Raw genomic sequence first — 13,518 nt, 5'->3', positions numbered from 1 at the left:
GCCAGCCTATATTGTGCACAAGAGAAAATTAGATGGCATGTGGCAACGCTTTACATTTCCCCAGTTTATTGACTCATTGCCATTTAGCTTATCCAATTACTCATAAATGAGATGTTGTAAAATCAAAAGCAGGTGGGGAGAATTCTCAAAGAATTCTTGTCAGAGACGTATGATACTTCTCTGGATTAAAAGAAAGTAAAACCTGATGCATTACTTTCAGGACAGCAGAGCAAAAGGCCACGGGTGACGTTCCCGCTAAGCTAAGCTACACAGGCCTTGTTCCTTGATAAATGCGTGGCTGCTATAAAAAAATTTAAAGGGATTGCGCACATCTAAATTTTAAACCACTTCAGGCAACCTTTGCACAGACTTCAGGGAGAGTGGGCAGCAACTGGAAAGGACAGTAGGGGTAAAGTGTTTGTGGCAGAACAATGAACTCCGAAAGGAACAGTGGAACACTGTAGTAGGAAGACAGCAGAGTTGGTATTCTGGAAGGATGAGAAGAGGTTGGAAGGGCCTTTTTCAATATGAACAGATCCTGTGAAGCGCATTTATAGGCCACAGCTGTCCCACGTTGAGCAAGGCAGGTTGTAATGTTCTAATATTTGTTGGAGTTCCTGTTTGAATGTCTTTTGAATTCAGAGATAAATTTAGTAGCATTTATTTCTTGGTAATTTTATCTATCAACAGGTCAGAATTTTATTTATAACTCTATAACTTACATGGTCTGATGAATGGTCTGGATCTGATGTCTCCACCATGACTGGAGTTGAATATAAGGTCATACACTGTGTCCTTAAGGTGCTTTGACTAAATAGGAATTCCCTCCCCTCTGAGTCAGAACGTTGTTAATTGAAACCCCGCTGTAGAGACTCGAGCCCCTCAGCGCAGCACTGAGGGGGTGCTGCACTGTCATAGGTGCCATCCTCTGTGTGAGACGTTATAATGTCAGCTCACTCGTGGGCATAGAAGAAGCAGGTCGAAAAGAAAACATTTTCAAGTCATTTACCTCGTTACTGTTTGTGGGACCTTAGCTGTGCACAAATTAACTGCTACATTTTCCTACAGTATGAGAGTGACTACACTTGAAAAGTGCCTCCTTGGCTATCGAGTGCTTTGGGATATCCTGAGGATGTGAATGGTGCTCTATATTTTTTGTTCGTGCTTGTAACAACAGTTCACTGTAGCCTGAGCATTGACCCGCCAACTCGGGCTGAATTTAGAGCTTTCGTCTGATACTGGCATCGGAAAGCGTTACTGAAGACAGGCCCTTTCTTGCAACCACACTGAATGCGTCCTCCCTGATTTGCGTCTGGCTCACCATTGGCTGTATGAAGCCCTCGTTTCAGGATCCTGTTGATGCCAGCCTATATTGTGCACAAGAGAAAATTAGATGGCATGTGGCAACGCTTTACATTTCCCCAGTTTATTGACTCATTACCATTTAGCTTATCCAATTACTCATAAATGAGATGTTGTAAGATCAAAAGCAGGTGGGGAGAATTCTCAAAGAATACTTGTCAGAGACGTATGATACTTCTCTGGATTAAAAAGAAAGTAAAACCTGATGTATTACGTTCAGGACAGCAGAGCAAAAGGCCACGGGTGATGTTCCCGCTAAGCTAAGCTACACAGGCCTTGTTCCTTGATAAATGCGTGGCTGCTATAAAAAAAATTAAAGGAATTGCGCACATCTAAATTTTAAACCACTTCAGGCAACCTTTGGACAGACTTCAGGGAGAGTGGGCAGCAACTGGAAAGGACAGTAGGGGTAAAGTGTTTGTGGCAGAACAATGAACTCCGAAAGGAACAGTGGAACACTGTAGTAGGAAGACAGCAGAGTTGGTATTCTGGAAGGATGAGAAGAGGTTGGAAGGGCCTTTTACAATATGAACAGATCCTGTGAAACGCATTTATAGGCCACAGCTGTCCCACGTTGAGCAAGGCAGGTTGTAATGTTCTAATATTTGTTGGAGTTCCCGTTTGAACGTCTTTTGAATTCAGAGATAAATTTAGTAGCATTTATTTCTTGGTAATTTGATCTATTAACAGGTCAGAATTTTATTTATAATCCTATAACTTACATGGTCTGATGAATGGTCTGGATCTGATGTCTCCACCATGACTGGGGTTGAATGTAAGGTCATACACTGTGTCCTTAAGGTGCTTTGACTAAATGGTAATTCCCTCCCCTCTGAGTCAGAACGTTTTGGATTGAAACCCCGCTGTAGAGACTCGAGCCCCTCAGCGCAGCACTGAGGGGGTGCTGCACTGTCATGGGTGCCATCCTCTGTGTGAGACGTTATAATGTCAGCTCACTCATGGGCATAGAAGAAGACCAGGGGAGTTCACCTGGTCTCCGGGTTAGCATTTAGCCCTCAATCGGCAGGTCGAAAAGAAAACATTTTCAAGTCATTTACCTCATTACTGTTTGTGGGACCTTAGCTGTGCACAAATTAACTGCGACATTTTCCTACAGTATGAGAGTGACTACACTTGAAAAGTGCGTCCTTAGCTATCGAGTGCTTTGGGATATCCTGAGGATGTGAATGGTGCTCTATATTTTTTGTTTGTGCTTGTAACAGCAGTTTGCTGTAGCCTGAGGATTGACCCGCCAACTCGGGCTGAATTTAGAGCTTTCGTCTGATACTGGCATCGGAAAGCGTTACTGAAGACAGGCCCTTTCTTGCAACCACACTGAATGCGTCCTCCCTGATTTGCGTCTGGCGCACCATTGGCTGTATGAAGCCCTAGTTTCAGGATCCTGTTGATGCCAGCCTATATTGTGCACAAGGGAAAATTAGATGGCATGTGGCAACGCTTTGCATTGCCCCAGTTTATTGACTCATTGCCATTTAGCTTATCCAATTCCTCATAAATGAGATGTTGTAAAATCAAAAGCAGGTGGGGAGAATTCTCAAAGAATACTTGTCAGAGACGTACGATACTTCTCTGGATTAAAAGAAAGTAAAACCTGATGCATTACTTTTAGGACAGCAGAGCAAAAGGCCACGGGTGACGTTCCCGCTAAGCTAAGCTACACAGGCCTTGTTCCTTGATAAATGCGTGGCTGCTATAAAAAAAATTAAAGGAATTGCGCACATCCAAATTTTAAACCGCTTCAGGCAACCTTTGGACAGACTTCAGGGAGAGTGGGCAGCAACTGGAAAGGACAGTAGGGGAAGAGTGTTTGAGGCAGAACAATGAACTCCGAAAGGAACAGTGGAACACTGTAGTAGGAAGACAGCAGAGTTGGTATTCTGGAAGGATGAGAAGAGGTTGGAAGGGCCTTTTACAATATGAACAGATCCTGTGAAGCACATTTATAGGCCACAGCTGTCCCACGTTGAGCAAGGCAGGTTGTAATGTTCTAATATTTGTTGGAGTTCCTGTTTGAATGTCTTTTGAATTCAGAGATAAATTTAGTAGCATTTATTTCTTGGTAATTTTATCTATCAACAGGTCAGAATATTATTTATAACCCTATAACTTACATGGTCTGATGAATGGTCTGGGTCTGATGTCTCCACCATGACTGGGGTTGAATGTAAGGTCATACACTGTGTCCTTAAGGTGCTTTGACTAAATGGGAATTCCCTCCCCTCTGAATCAGAAGGTTGTGGATTGAAACCCCGCTGTAGAGACTCGAGCACCTCAGCGCACCACTGAGGGGGTGCTGCACTGTCATGAGTGCCATCCTCTGTGTGAGACATTATAATGTCAGCTCACTCGTGGGCATAGAAGAAGACCAGGGGAGTTCACCTGGTCTCCGGGCTAGCATTTAGCCCTCAACCGGCAGGTCGAAAAGAAAACATTTTCAAGTCATTTACCTTATTACTGTTTGTGGGACCTTAGCTGTGCACAAATTAACTGCGACATTTTCCTACAGTATGAGAGTGACTACACTTGAAAAGTGCTTCCTTGGCTATCGAGTGCTTTGGGATGTCCTGAGGATGTGAATGGTGCTCTATATTTTTTGTTTGTGCTTGTAACAGCAGTTTGCTGTAGCCTGAGCATTGACCCGCCAACTCGGGCTGAATTTAGAGCTTTCGTCTGATACTGGCATCTGAAAGTGTTACTGAAGACAGGCCCTTCCTTGCAACCACGCTGAATGCGTCCTCCCTGATTTGCGTCTGGCTTACCGTTGGCTGTATGAGGCCCTCGTTTCAGGATCCTGTTGATGCCAGCCTATATTGTGCACAAGAGAAAATTAGATGGCATGTGGCAACACTTTGCATTTCCCCAGTTTATTGACTCATTGCCATTTAGCTTATCCAATTACTCGTAAATGAGATGTTGTAAAATCAAAAGCAGGTGGGGAGAATTCTCAAAGAATTCTTGTCAGAGACGTATGATACTTCTCTGGATTAAAAGAAAGTAAAACCTGATGCATTACTTTCAGGACAGCAGAGCAAAAGGCCACGGGTGATGTTCCCGCTAAGCTAAGCTACACAGGCCTTGTTCCTTGATAAATGCGTGGCTGGTATAATAAAAAATTAAAGGGTTTGCGCACATCTAAATTTTAAACCGCTTCAGGCAACCTTTGGACAGACTTCAGGGAGAGTGGGCAGCAACTGGAAAGGACAGGAGGGGAAGAGTGTTTGAGGCAGAACAATGAACTCCGAAAGGAACAGTGGAACACTGTAGTAGGAAGACAGCAGAGTTGGTAATCTTGATCAGATATAACATAAAATGCTTGCTGATTTCCAGTAAGCTTCACTGCAATATTTAAAACACCAGGAATGAGCTTCAGTGGGTTGATCAACCTGGTTCAGCTACTGTAAAATTCTCATCCTTTTTTATAAATCCCTTCATGAACCCTCCTTAGCTCTATGATCTCCGCTAGCATTGCAACTCTCCAAGATATCTGTACTCCTCCAATTCTGGCCTCTTGAGCAATCCTAATTTTAATCACCCCATGATTGGCGGCCGTGCCTTCAGTTGCCTAAGCCCTGAGCTTAGGGACTCCCCACCTGCTCCACTAAACATATCCATCCCTCTGTCTCACTTTCTCCTTTCAGATGCTCCTTAAAACCTAACTCTTTGACCAAGTCCTAGCATCATCATATGTGTAAATTTTGTTTGATTCACTCGTGTTAAGTACCTTGGAACGTTTTACTACGTTAAAGCCGCTATATAAATGCAATTTGCTCTTCTTAATGTCCTGGCCTTTCCCAGCTTAGCTTGTTCTAATGTTCTTGAAAGGTAGAGTGATGCTGCGGAGGAGCAAATGGCCATGATTCTCAGAAGATGTTCACTAGCACAGGTAGAATAGTCTGTTCAACCACAAAATCAAGTTCCTATCCCACGCTGTGAAACAAAAGCAGCAGATGCTGGATAATACCCAGCAGATCAGGCAGCACTCATGTGGAAATAAAAACAGGGCTAACGTTTCAGGGTTGCTGACCTGTCTGTCTCTCTCCACAGCTGCTGCCTAACCTGCCGAGTGCCATTCCAACAGTTTCTGTTCTTATGTCAGATTTCCAGTGTGCACAATGTTTTATGCGATTGCCTTTTAATACTCTCAGGTCAGCTAAGCCTGGGCAATAAATAACGTGATTGCCCGTGTCACTCAACTCCTCGAGAACTATTAAGAAAGAATTGGTAAACAGAACACTAAAGCCTTTGGCTAATAATTCCCTGCCCTTTCTTTGCCAAGCAACCTGATTTCTTTTGAACGGATTGATTTGTGCGCTCTATGCATGGAATATATATTTGCTTCACTTTTATCTGATGACCTTTACAGTGTTTTATGATCAAAACGGTTACAGTGCATTAGAAAAGGGAGCCACACCTTTGTATTCAAAATGTAAGTGCCTGTGATGAAGCAGGACCAAAGTGTGGGACTTGCATCTCATTTTGTTGCCAATGCTTCACAATAATAATGGTGTTTTATTCAGTGAACATGTTTGCAGCCCAAAGACTGAACTGTAGTGTGACCTACATCGAGAAATTCATATATCAGGCAAGTAATCAAGTTAAAAGCATGGAAACATGTAATGAAAATGGACAAAATTTTTTTAATGATTATTCATTTACGGGATATGGGCTTCGCTGGCTGGGCCAGCATTTATTGCCCATCCCTAATTGCCCTTGAGAAGGCGGTGGTGAGCTGCCTTCTCGAACAGCTGCATTCTGTGTGGTGTAGGTACACCCACAAGGAGGGAGTTCCGGGATTTGGACCCAGCGACAGTGAAGGAATGTCGATATATTTCCAAGTCAGGATGATGAGTGGCTTGGAGGGGAACTTCTAGGTGGTGGTGTTCCCATGTATCTGCTGCCCTCATCCTTCTAGATGGTAGTGGCCATGGGTTTGGAAGGTGCTGCCCAAGGAGCCTTGGTGAATTTTTGTAGTGCATCTTGTAGATAATACACACTACTGCCACTGTGCGTCGGTGGTGGAGAGAGTGAATATTTGTGGATGGGATGCCAGTCAAGCAGGTTGCTTTGTCTTGGATGGTGTCAAGCTTTTTGAATGTTGCTGGACTGTACTCATCCAGGCAAGTGTAAAGCATTCCATCACACTCCTGACTTGTGCCATGTAGATTGTGGACAGGCTTTGGGGAGTCAGGGGGGTAAGTTACTCGCCACAGGATTCCAAGCCTCTGACCTGGTTTTGCAGCCACAGTATTTGTACAGCTAGTCCAGTTCAGTTTCTGGTTAATGGTAACCCCCAGGATGTTGATAGTGGGGGAATCAGCGATGGTAATGCCATTGAATGTCATGGTGCAATGGTTAGATTCTCTCTTGTTGAAGATGGTCATTGCCTGGCACTTGTGTGACATGAATGTTACTTGCCACTTGTCAGCCCAAGCCTGGATATTGTCCACGCCTTGCTGCATTTGGACATGGACTGCTTCAGTATCTGAGGAGTTGTAAATGGTGCTGGACATTATGCAATCATCAGCGAACATCCCCACTTCTCAACCTTATGAAAAGAAGATTATTGATGAAGCAGCTGAAGATGGTTGAGCCTAGGGCACTACCCTGAGGAACTCTGCAGCGATGTCATGTGTCTGAGATGATTTACCTCCAACAACTACAACCATCTTCCTTTGTGCTAGGTATGACTCCAACCAGCAGAGAGTTTTCCCCTGACTCCCAATTACTCCAGTTTTGCTAGGGCTCCTTGATGCCACACTTGGTCAAATGCTGCCTTAATGTCAAGGGCAGTCACTCTCACCTCACCTCGGGAGTTCAGCTCTTTTGTCCACGTTTGAACCAAGGCTGTAATGAGGTCAGGAGCTGAGTGGCCCTGGTGGAACCCAAACCGAGCATCAGTGAGCAGGTTATTGCTAAGCAAGTGTTGCTTGATAGCACTGTTGATGACCTCGTCCATTACTGATGATGGAGAGTAGACCGATGGGGCGGTAATTGGCTGGGTTGGATTTGTCCTGCTTTTTGTGTAAAGGGCATACCTGGGCAATTTTCCACATAGCTGGGTAGATGCCAGTCTTGTAGCTGTACTGGAACAGCTTGGCTAGGAACACGACAAGTTCTGGAGCGCAAGCCTTCAGTAGTATTGCCGGAATACTGTCAGGGCCCATAGCCTTTGCACTATCCAGTGCCTTCAGCCATTTCTTGATATCAGCAGTGGAGTGAGTCAAATTGGCTGAAGACTGACAACTGTGATGCTAGGGACCTCCGGAGGAGGCCGAGATAGATCATCCACTCGGCATTTTTGGATGAAGACTGTTGCGAATGCTTCATCCTTATCTTTTGCCCTGATATGCTGGGCTCCCCCACCACTGAGGATGGGGATATTTGTGGAGCCTCTTCTTCCAGTTAATTGTCCACCACCATTCACAACTCGATGTGGCAGAACTACAGAGCTTAGATCAGATCCGTTGGTTGTGGAATAACTTTGCTCGGTCAATCACTCGCTGATTACGCTGTTTAGCATGCATGTAGTCCAATGTTGTAGCTTCTCCAGGTTGACACTTCATTTTTATGTATGCCTTGTGCTGCTCCTGGCATGCAACTCCTGCACTCTTCATTGAACCAGGATTGACCTGGTTACGTGATTTTGGTCAAGTAGGTGATTTGCCGGGCCATGAGGTTACAGATTGTGGGTTGAGTACAATTCTGCTGCTACTGATGAGCCTCATGGATGCCCAGTCTTGAGTTACTAGATCTGTTGAAATCTATCTCATTTAGCACGGTGTTTTTTTTTAATTCATGGGATGGGGGTGTCGTTGGCGGGCCAGTATTTATTGCCCTTGGGAACTAAGTGGCTTGCTCCACCATTTCAGAGGGCACTTAAGAGTCAACCACATGAGCCAGACCAAATGTAAAACCCAGGTGGGTTTTTACAACAATCATCAATGATTGAACGTTTAATTCCAGCTTTTCAAAGTTCAGCATCTCATTCAGCATTCGAACCTGGGTCCCCAAACATTACCCTGGGTCTCTGGACTACCAGTCCACTGACAACACCACTGTGCAACCATCTCCCTAGGTAACATGGAAGTGGTGGATGGAATATTAAAAGAAGGGTAATGTTGACTTAAAATGTTGTTAAAATTACAAACCAACACACCATTCCTACATTACAAGCACTGACTTATGGATAAATTTAATCACTTAAGCACTGCATTGAGGAGCCAAACCATTATAAGGAATAGGGCTCATGCAGAGACTTTTTCAGCAGCCATGTAATTCTTGTTCAGGCAGCTGGGGAACCATTTTGGGCTCCAGAGTGATAAACATATTACAACGATTGCAATGCTGGCAGTATTTTCATTACATCCAGTCCCGGTTTCAAATCAAGATAAGCGAACCTGCGGGTGACTTGGATTTTTGCCCAATTGCCCAATAAATTGACAGAATCTCACAGCAGAGAATGAGGCCATTCAACCTATCTTGCCTGCGCAGGCTCTTTGAAAGAGCTATCAAATTTGTCCCACTCCCCTGATCTTTCCCCAAATCCCTGCCATTTTTTTTTTTCCTTTTCAAAGCATCTGTGCAATTCCTCTTTGAGTGGTCTGATTGAATCTGCTTCCACCACCCTTTCAGACAATGCATTCCAGACCGTAACATCTCGCTGTGTTTTTAGAAACAATCTCTTACTGCCCAACCTCCGATTCTTTAGAAATTCCATTGCAGGGCTGAAGACAATCAGGGGTTTGATGCATGGTTGTGGGCGCGTCCCATCCAAAAGATAACACCTCTGACAATGCAGCCTTCCCTCATAGTTGCAATGGAATGTCAGCCTTGATTTTTGTGCTCAAGTCTTGGAGTGGGCCTGGAAACTTGTGTCTCAAGAGTGCTACCAACTGAGCTATGGCTAACGCAGCTTGAACTTGTATGTGCACTATTCACTCCTTAGCAAATCCTATCCCTGCATATTCCAAATTCACCAGTAATGCATTCAAATTTCTCAACTTGTAACGACGCTGAGAACTTTTTGTAATCAAAAATCTCAACTTTCATGCATAATAATCATTGATTTGGACAGAATAGAAGCAGGTCTTTCAGCTCACTGTGCCTGTGCTAGGTCTTTGGAAGAGCTTTCCAAATACAAGTACAATAACCAGCTCACTTTTAACACGTGAAATAAATGAGCTGGTAAAAGCACGTCCTTCATAATGCTTGATGAAAATCCATTAAAATGCTTTCATTATGCTCAAGTGCCGAATTAGCGTTTGGTGATAAAGCGTCAATGATGCACAAGCAAGAGCACCTCAATGACAGAGGAAATTGCGCTTTTTTAAATGAAAATCCAAATTAAAAGTTTTAAAGTTTAAAGTGATACCATCTCAAATAAATGAGCAAGAAGAAAAAGTGGAGCATGGTAACATTTTATAATCTCAGGCTTTGCTTTTATGAAGACAAGCCTGTGCCTCCCCTAAGGGGCAGTGGGAAAGCATAACCCCCTGGTTCACTGCTGAGAAATACAGATCGGGCAGGCTCTGGCTTTGATCCCTAGTCTATGTTGACTTTGGCCAGGCTCCATCAAGGTCATTTTGCTTTTATCCATCAAGGTCATTATGGAAAGGCTATGATTAATTTCCGTGTCCTTCACTTAGAGCAGGAAAAGGTTGGTCAGGTACCCCAAGCCAAAACTGTTCCAGTTCAGCCACAACACTGGCACCTACCCAACAATGTGGAAAATTGCCCAGGTTTGTCCTGTCCACAAAAAGCAGGACAAATCCAACCAGACCAATTAATGCCCCAACAGTCCACTCTAAATCACTAGCAAAGTGATGAAAGATGTCGTCAACAGTGCTATCAAGTGCACTTACTCAGCAATAACCTACTCACTGATGCTCAGTTTGATTTCTGCCAGGGCCACTCAACTCCTGACCTTGTTATAGCCTTGATCCAAACAGGGACAAAAGATATGAACCTCAGAGTTGAGGTGAGGGGAAGTGCCCTTGACATCTAGGCAGCATTTGACCGAGTGTGGCATCAAGGAGCCCTAGCAAAGTTGAAGCCAATGGGAATAAGGGGGAAAACTCTCCATTAGTTGGAGTCATACCTAGCACAAAGGAAGATGGTTGTAGTTGTTGGAGGTCAGTCATCTCAGTTCCAGGACATCACTGGAGGAGTTCCTCAGGGTAGTGTCCTAGACCCAACCATCTTCAACTGCTTCTTCAGTGACCTCCTCTCCACCATAAGGTCAGAAGTGGGGTTAGATGTTCGCTGATGGTTGCACAATGTTCAGCACTGTTTGCGCCTCCGCAGATACTGAAGCCCAAAATGCAGTAAGACCTGGAGAACATTCTGGCTTGGGCTGTGAGGTAGCAAGTAATGTTCATGCCACACAAGTGGCAGGTAATGACCATCTCCAACAAGAGACAATCTAATTATTGTCCCTTGACATTCAATGGCATCACCATCACTGAATCCTCCGCTATCAACATCCTGGGGGGTTACCATTGACCAGAAACTGAACTGGATCAACCACATAAATACTGTGGTTACAAGAGCAGCTCAAAGACTGGGAATCCTGTAGTGAGTAATTCACCTCCTAACCCTCCAAAGTCTGTCCACCATCTATATGCACAAGTCAGGAGTGTGATGGAATATTGTCCATTTGCCTGGATGATTGCGGCTCTAACAACACTCAAGAAGCTCGGCACCATCCAAGACAAAGCCTGCACCAGCTTGAACATTCGCTCCCTCCACCGCCAACGCACTGTGGCAACAGTGTGTACCAGCTACAAGATGCACTCTAGCAACTCAAAAAAGCTCCTTCGATAGCACCTCCCAAGTCCTCAAACTCTTATTACCTAGAAGAACAAGGGCAATAGGTGCATGGGAACACCACCATGTGCCATTTTCCCTCCAAGCCACTCAATATCCTGACTTGGAACTATATCGCCATTCCCTTACTGTTACTGGGTCAAAATCCTTGAACTCTCTTCCCTAACAGCACTGTGGGTGTACCTACACCATATGGACTGCAGCAACCCCTGACCACCTTCTAAAGGGCAATTAGGGATGCGCAACAAATGTTGATCTTGCCAACGACATACATTCCAGAAAGGATAAAAAATAGTGATATCCTAAATGGAAATGGGCAATGACAGAACTGCAACAAAAAATTTGGTTTTCAAAAAAAAAACAAGACTTCCATTGGTCTAGCATCTAAAAATGTTCCTCAAATACCATCCCAAGTCCATCACTCACCATGCCTTTCTTTTTCCAGTGATTACTACGCAGGCAAAAGTGGCAGCCATTTTGCAAAACGCAAGGTCTGAGAGAGGAAGAATACTGGGCCAACTCCTTGCTCTTTATTAAATAGTGCACTGAAATCGTTAACAGCAACAACTTGCATTTGTACAATTGGCTATATAAGCGTAAGTGCTGCCATTGGTGGGAAAGTGAGACCTACCTGTCGAGGGAGTGCTGCACTGTCAGTGATGCCATTTTTCAGATAAACATTAAACTGAGGCCCTGTCTGCCCCTTCAGATGGATTTAACGGGTTCCATGGCACTATTCAAAGATGAGTAGGAAGGTTCTCCTTACCAATATCGACCCTTTAACTAAACGGCCTCTAATGCCACAAAACGCCCCAAGTTACTTCACAGGAGTTATAAAAAAAAAATTGACATCAAACCACATAAGGAGATATTAGAACAGGTGAAGAAGATCTTGACCTAAGATGTCAGATTTAAGGAGCATCATAAAGGAGGAAAGAGGGGTTTAGTGAAGGAATTTTAGAACATCCAGAGGTCTTAGTTTAATCTCATCCAAAAGACAGCATCTCAAATAATGCAATGCTGCCTTACTGCTGCACTGCAGCAGAGCCTAGATTATGTGCTCAAGTGGCAATTGAACCCATGACCTGACTCAGAAGCAAGTGTGAAGCCAATTGGGCCAACCAGCTGCAACAGCTTGACTGATAAATACAAACTTTAAAGAAAGAATAAACTTGCATTTATATAGCACCTGTCATGATTTCAGGATGTCACATGGTACTTCATGACCAATAAAATAGTTATTTTTATTTTAATGTAGTCGCTGTTGTAATGTAGGTGAATGTGACAGCTAATGTGTGGACAGCGAGGTAATAAATGACCATTCCCAAGGTAAATCCATCTGTTTCAGTGGTGTTGGTTAAGGGATAGATATTGGTCAGGAGAGTATTCCTACTCATCTTTGAATAGTGCCATGCAATCTGTTACATTGACCTGAAGGGGCAGACAGGGCCTCAGTTTAACATCTCATTTGAAGAATAACGCCATTGACAGTACACCACTCCCTCAACAGGCAGAAGGTCCCACGTTTCTGCCAATGACAGCAACTTAAATTTATATAGCGCCTTTAACATATTCCATTGTCCAAGACGCTTCACATCCGCTTATAAAGAAAAATTAGATATCGAGCCAGGTGAGGCAACATTAGGGCAGATTGTGTGCCCTGGTCGCTGAACTGGGCCTTGGTCAGCTGCCTTGATGGCTGGTGTATTGCCACTGAACCAATGCTGACACCTAAACATAGGGTGGGTTTGTGTCATTGTGACCCCTTCTGTCTGCAGTACTTTAATTTTCAGTGGTGTTGTGTTTGACAGGGCAGCTGCTGTACAAGTGTGTGAGCAGGATGCTGATGTTGCAGTGAGTAGCAAAGGATTCTCCCAAGCTGCAGAAGAACCTGTGACAGCTGGCGAAGGTATGGAATTATTGTCTTCAACCACTCCAAGTGCAACTAAAACATTCTCTTCTTTAAAGAGGCAGTGCAGCTTCATTGACATAAGAGCTACTTGGACTGGTTACCTGCTATGCTCCAGCCTCAGCAGGGCACCTGTCTGCTATTGGGAAGATCCCAGTGGCACCATCAACATTCCCCCAACTGGCCCATGGACGGGACTAATTGGCTATCCACCAATGCCGGCAAGATCACTCACGGGCCGGGATGTGTTGGATAGCTGAGCTGGTGCACTATTTGCTCCAGGTCCTGCCTCTTAAACCATCTCTGTGGGTCTGGGCAAATCCAGCCTGTTAATTCTGTCTCTGTCTCCACACTTGCTACCTGAACTGAATTTTATGTTTCAAGCTCATTGGCCAGTGTTG

At 44.3% G+C, this 13,518-nt stretch overlaps 1 protein-coding gene across 1 annotated transcript in view; it reads left to right on the top strand.

Moving 5' to 3' along the window:
- radx (RPA1 related single stranded DNA binding protein) overlaps positions 1-13,518 on the top strand; it is a 69,465-nt gene that overhangs the window by 42,123 nt on the left and 13,824 nt on the right. Inside the window, exon 12 of the mRNA XM_078547673.1 lies at positions 13,020-13,117. Within this exon, the coding sequence (XP_078403799.1) occupies positions 13,020-13,117 (98 nt within the window). The remainder of the gene's footprint in view (positions 1-13,019; positions 13,118-13,518) is intronic.

The sequence above is a fragment of the Cetorhinus maximus genome, chromosome 8, assembly GCF_964194155.1.
Source record: "Cetorhinus maximus chromosome 8, sCetMax3.hap1.1, whole genome shotgun sequence".
NCBI lineage: Eukaryota > Metazoa > Chordata > Chondrichthyes > Lamniformes > Cetorhinidae > Cetorhinus > Cetorhinus maximus.
Note: the sequence above shows the minus strand (reverse complement) of the source record. Positions and strands in the feature narration are given on the sequence as shown.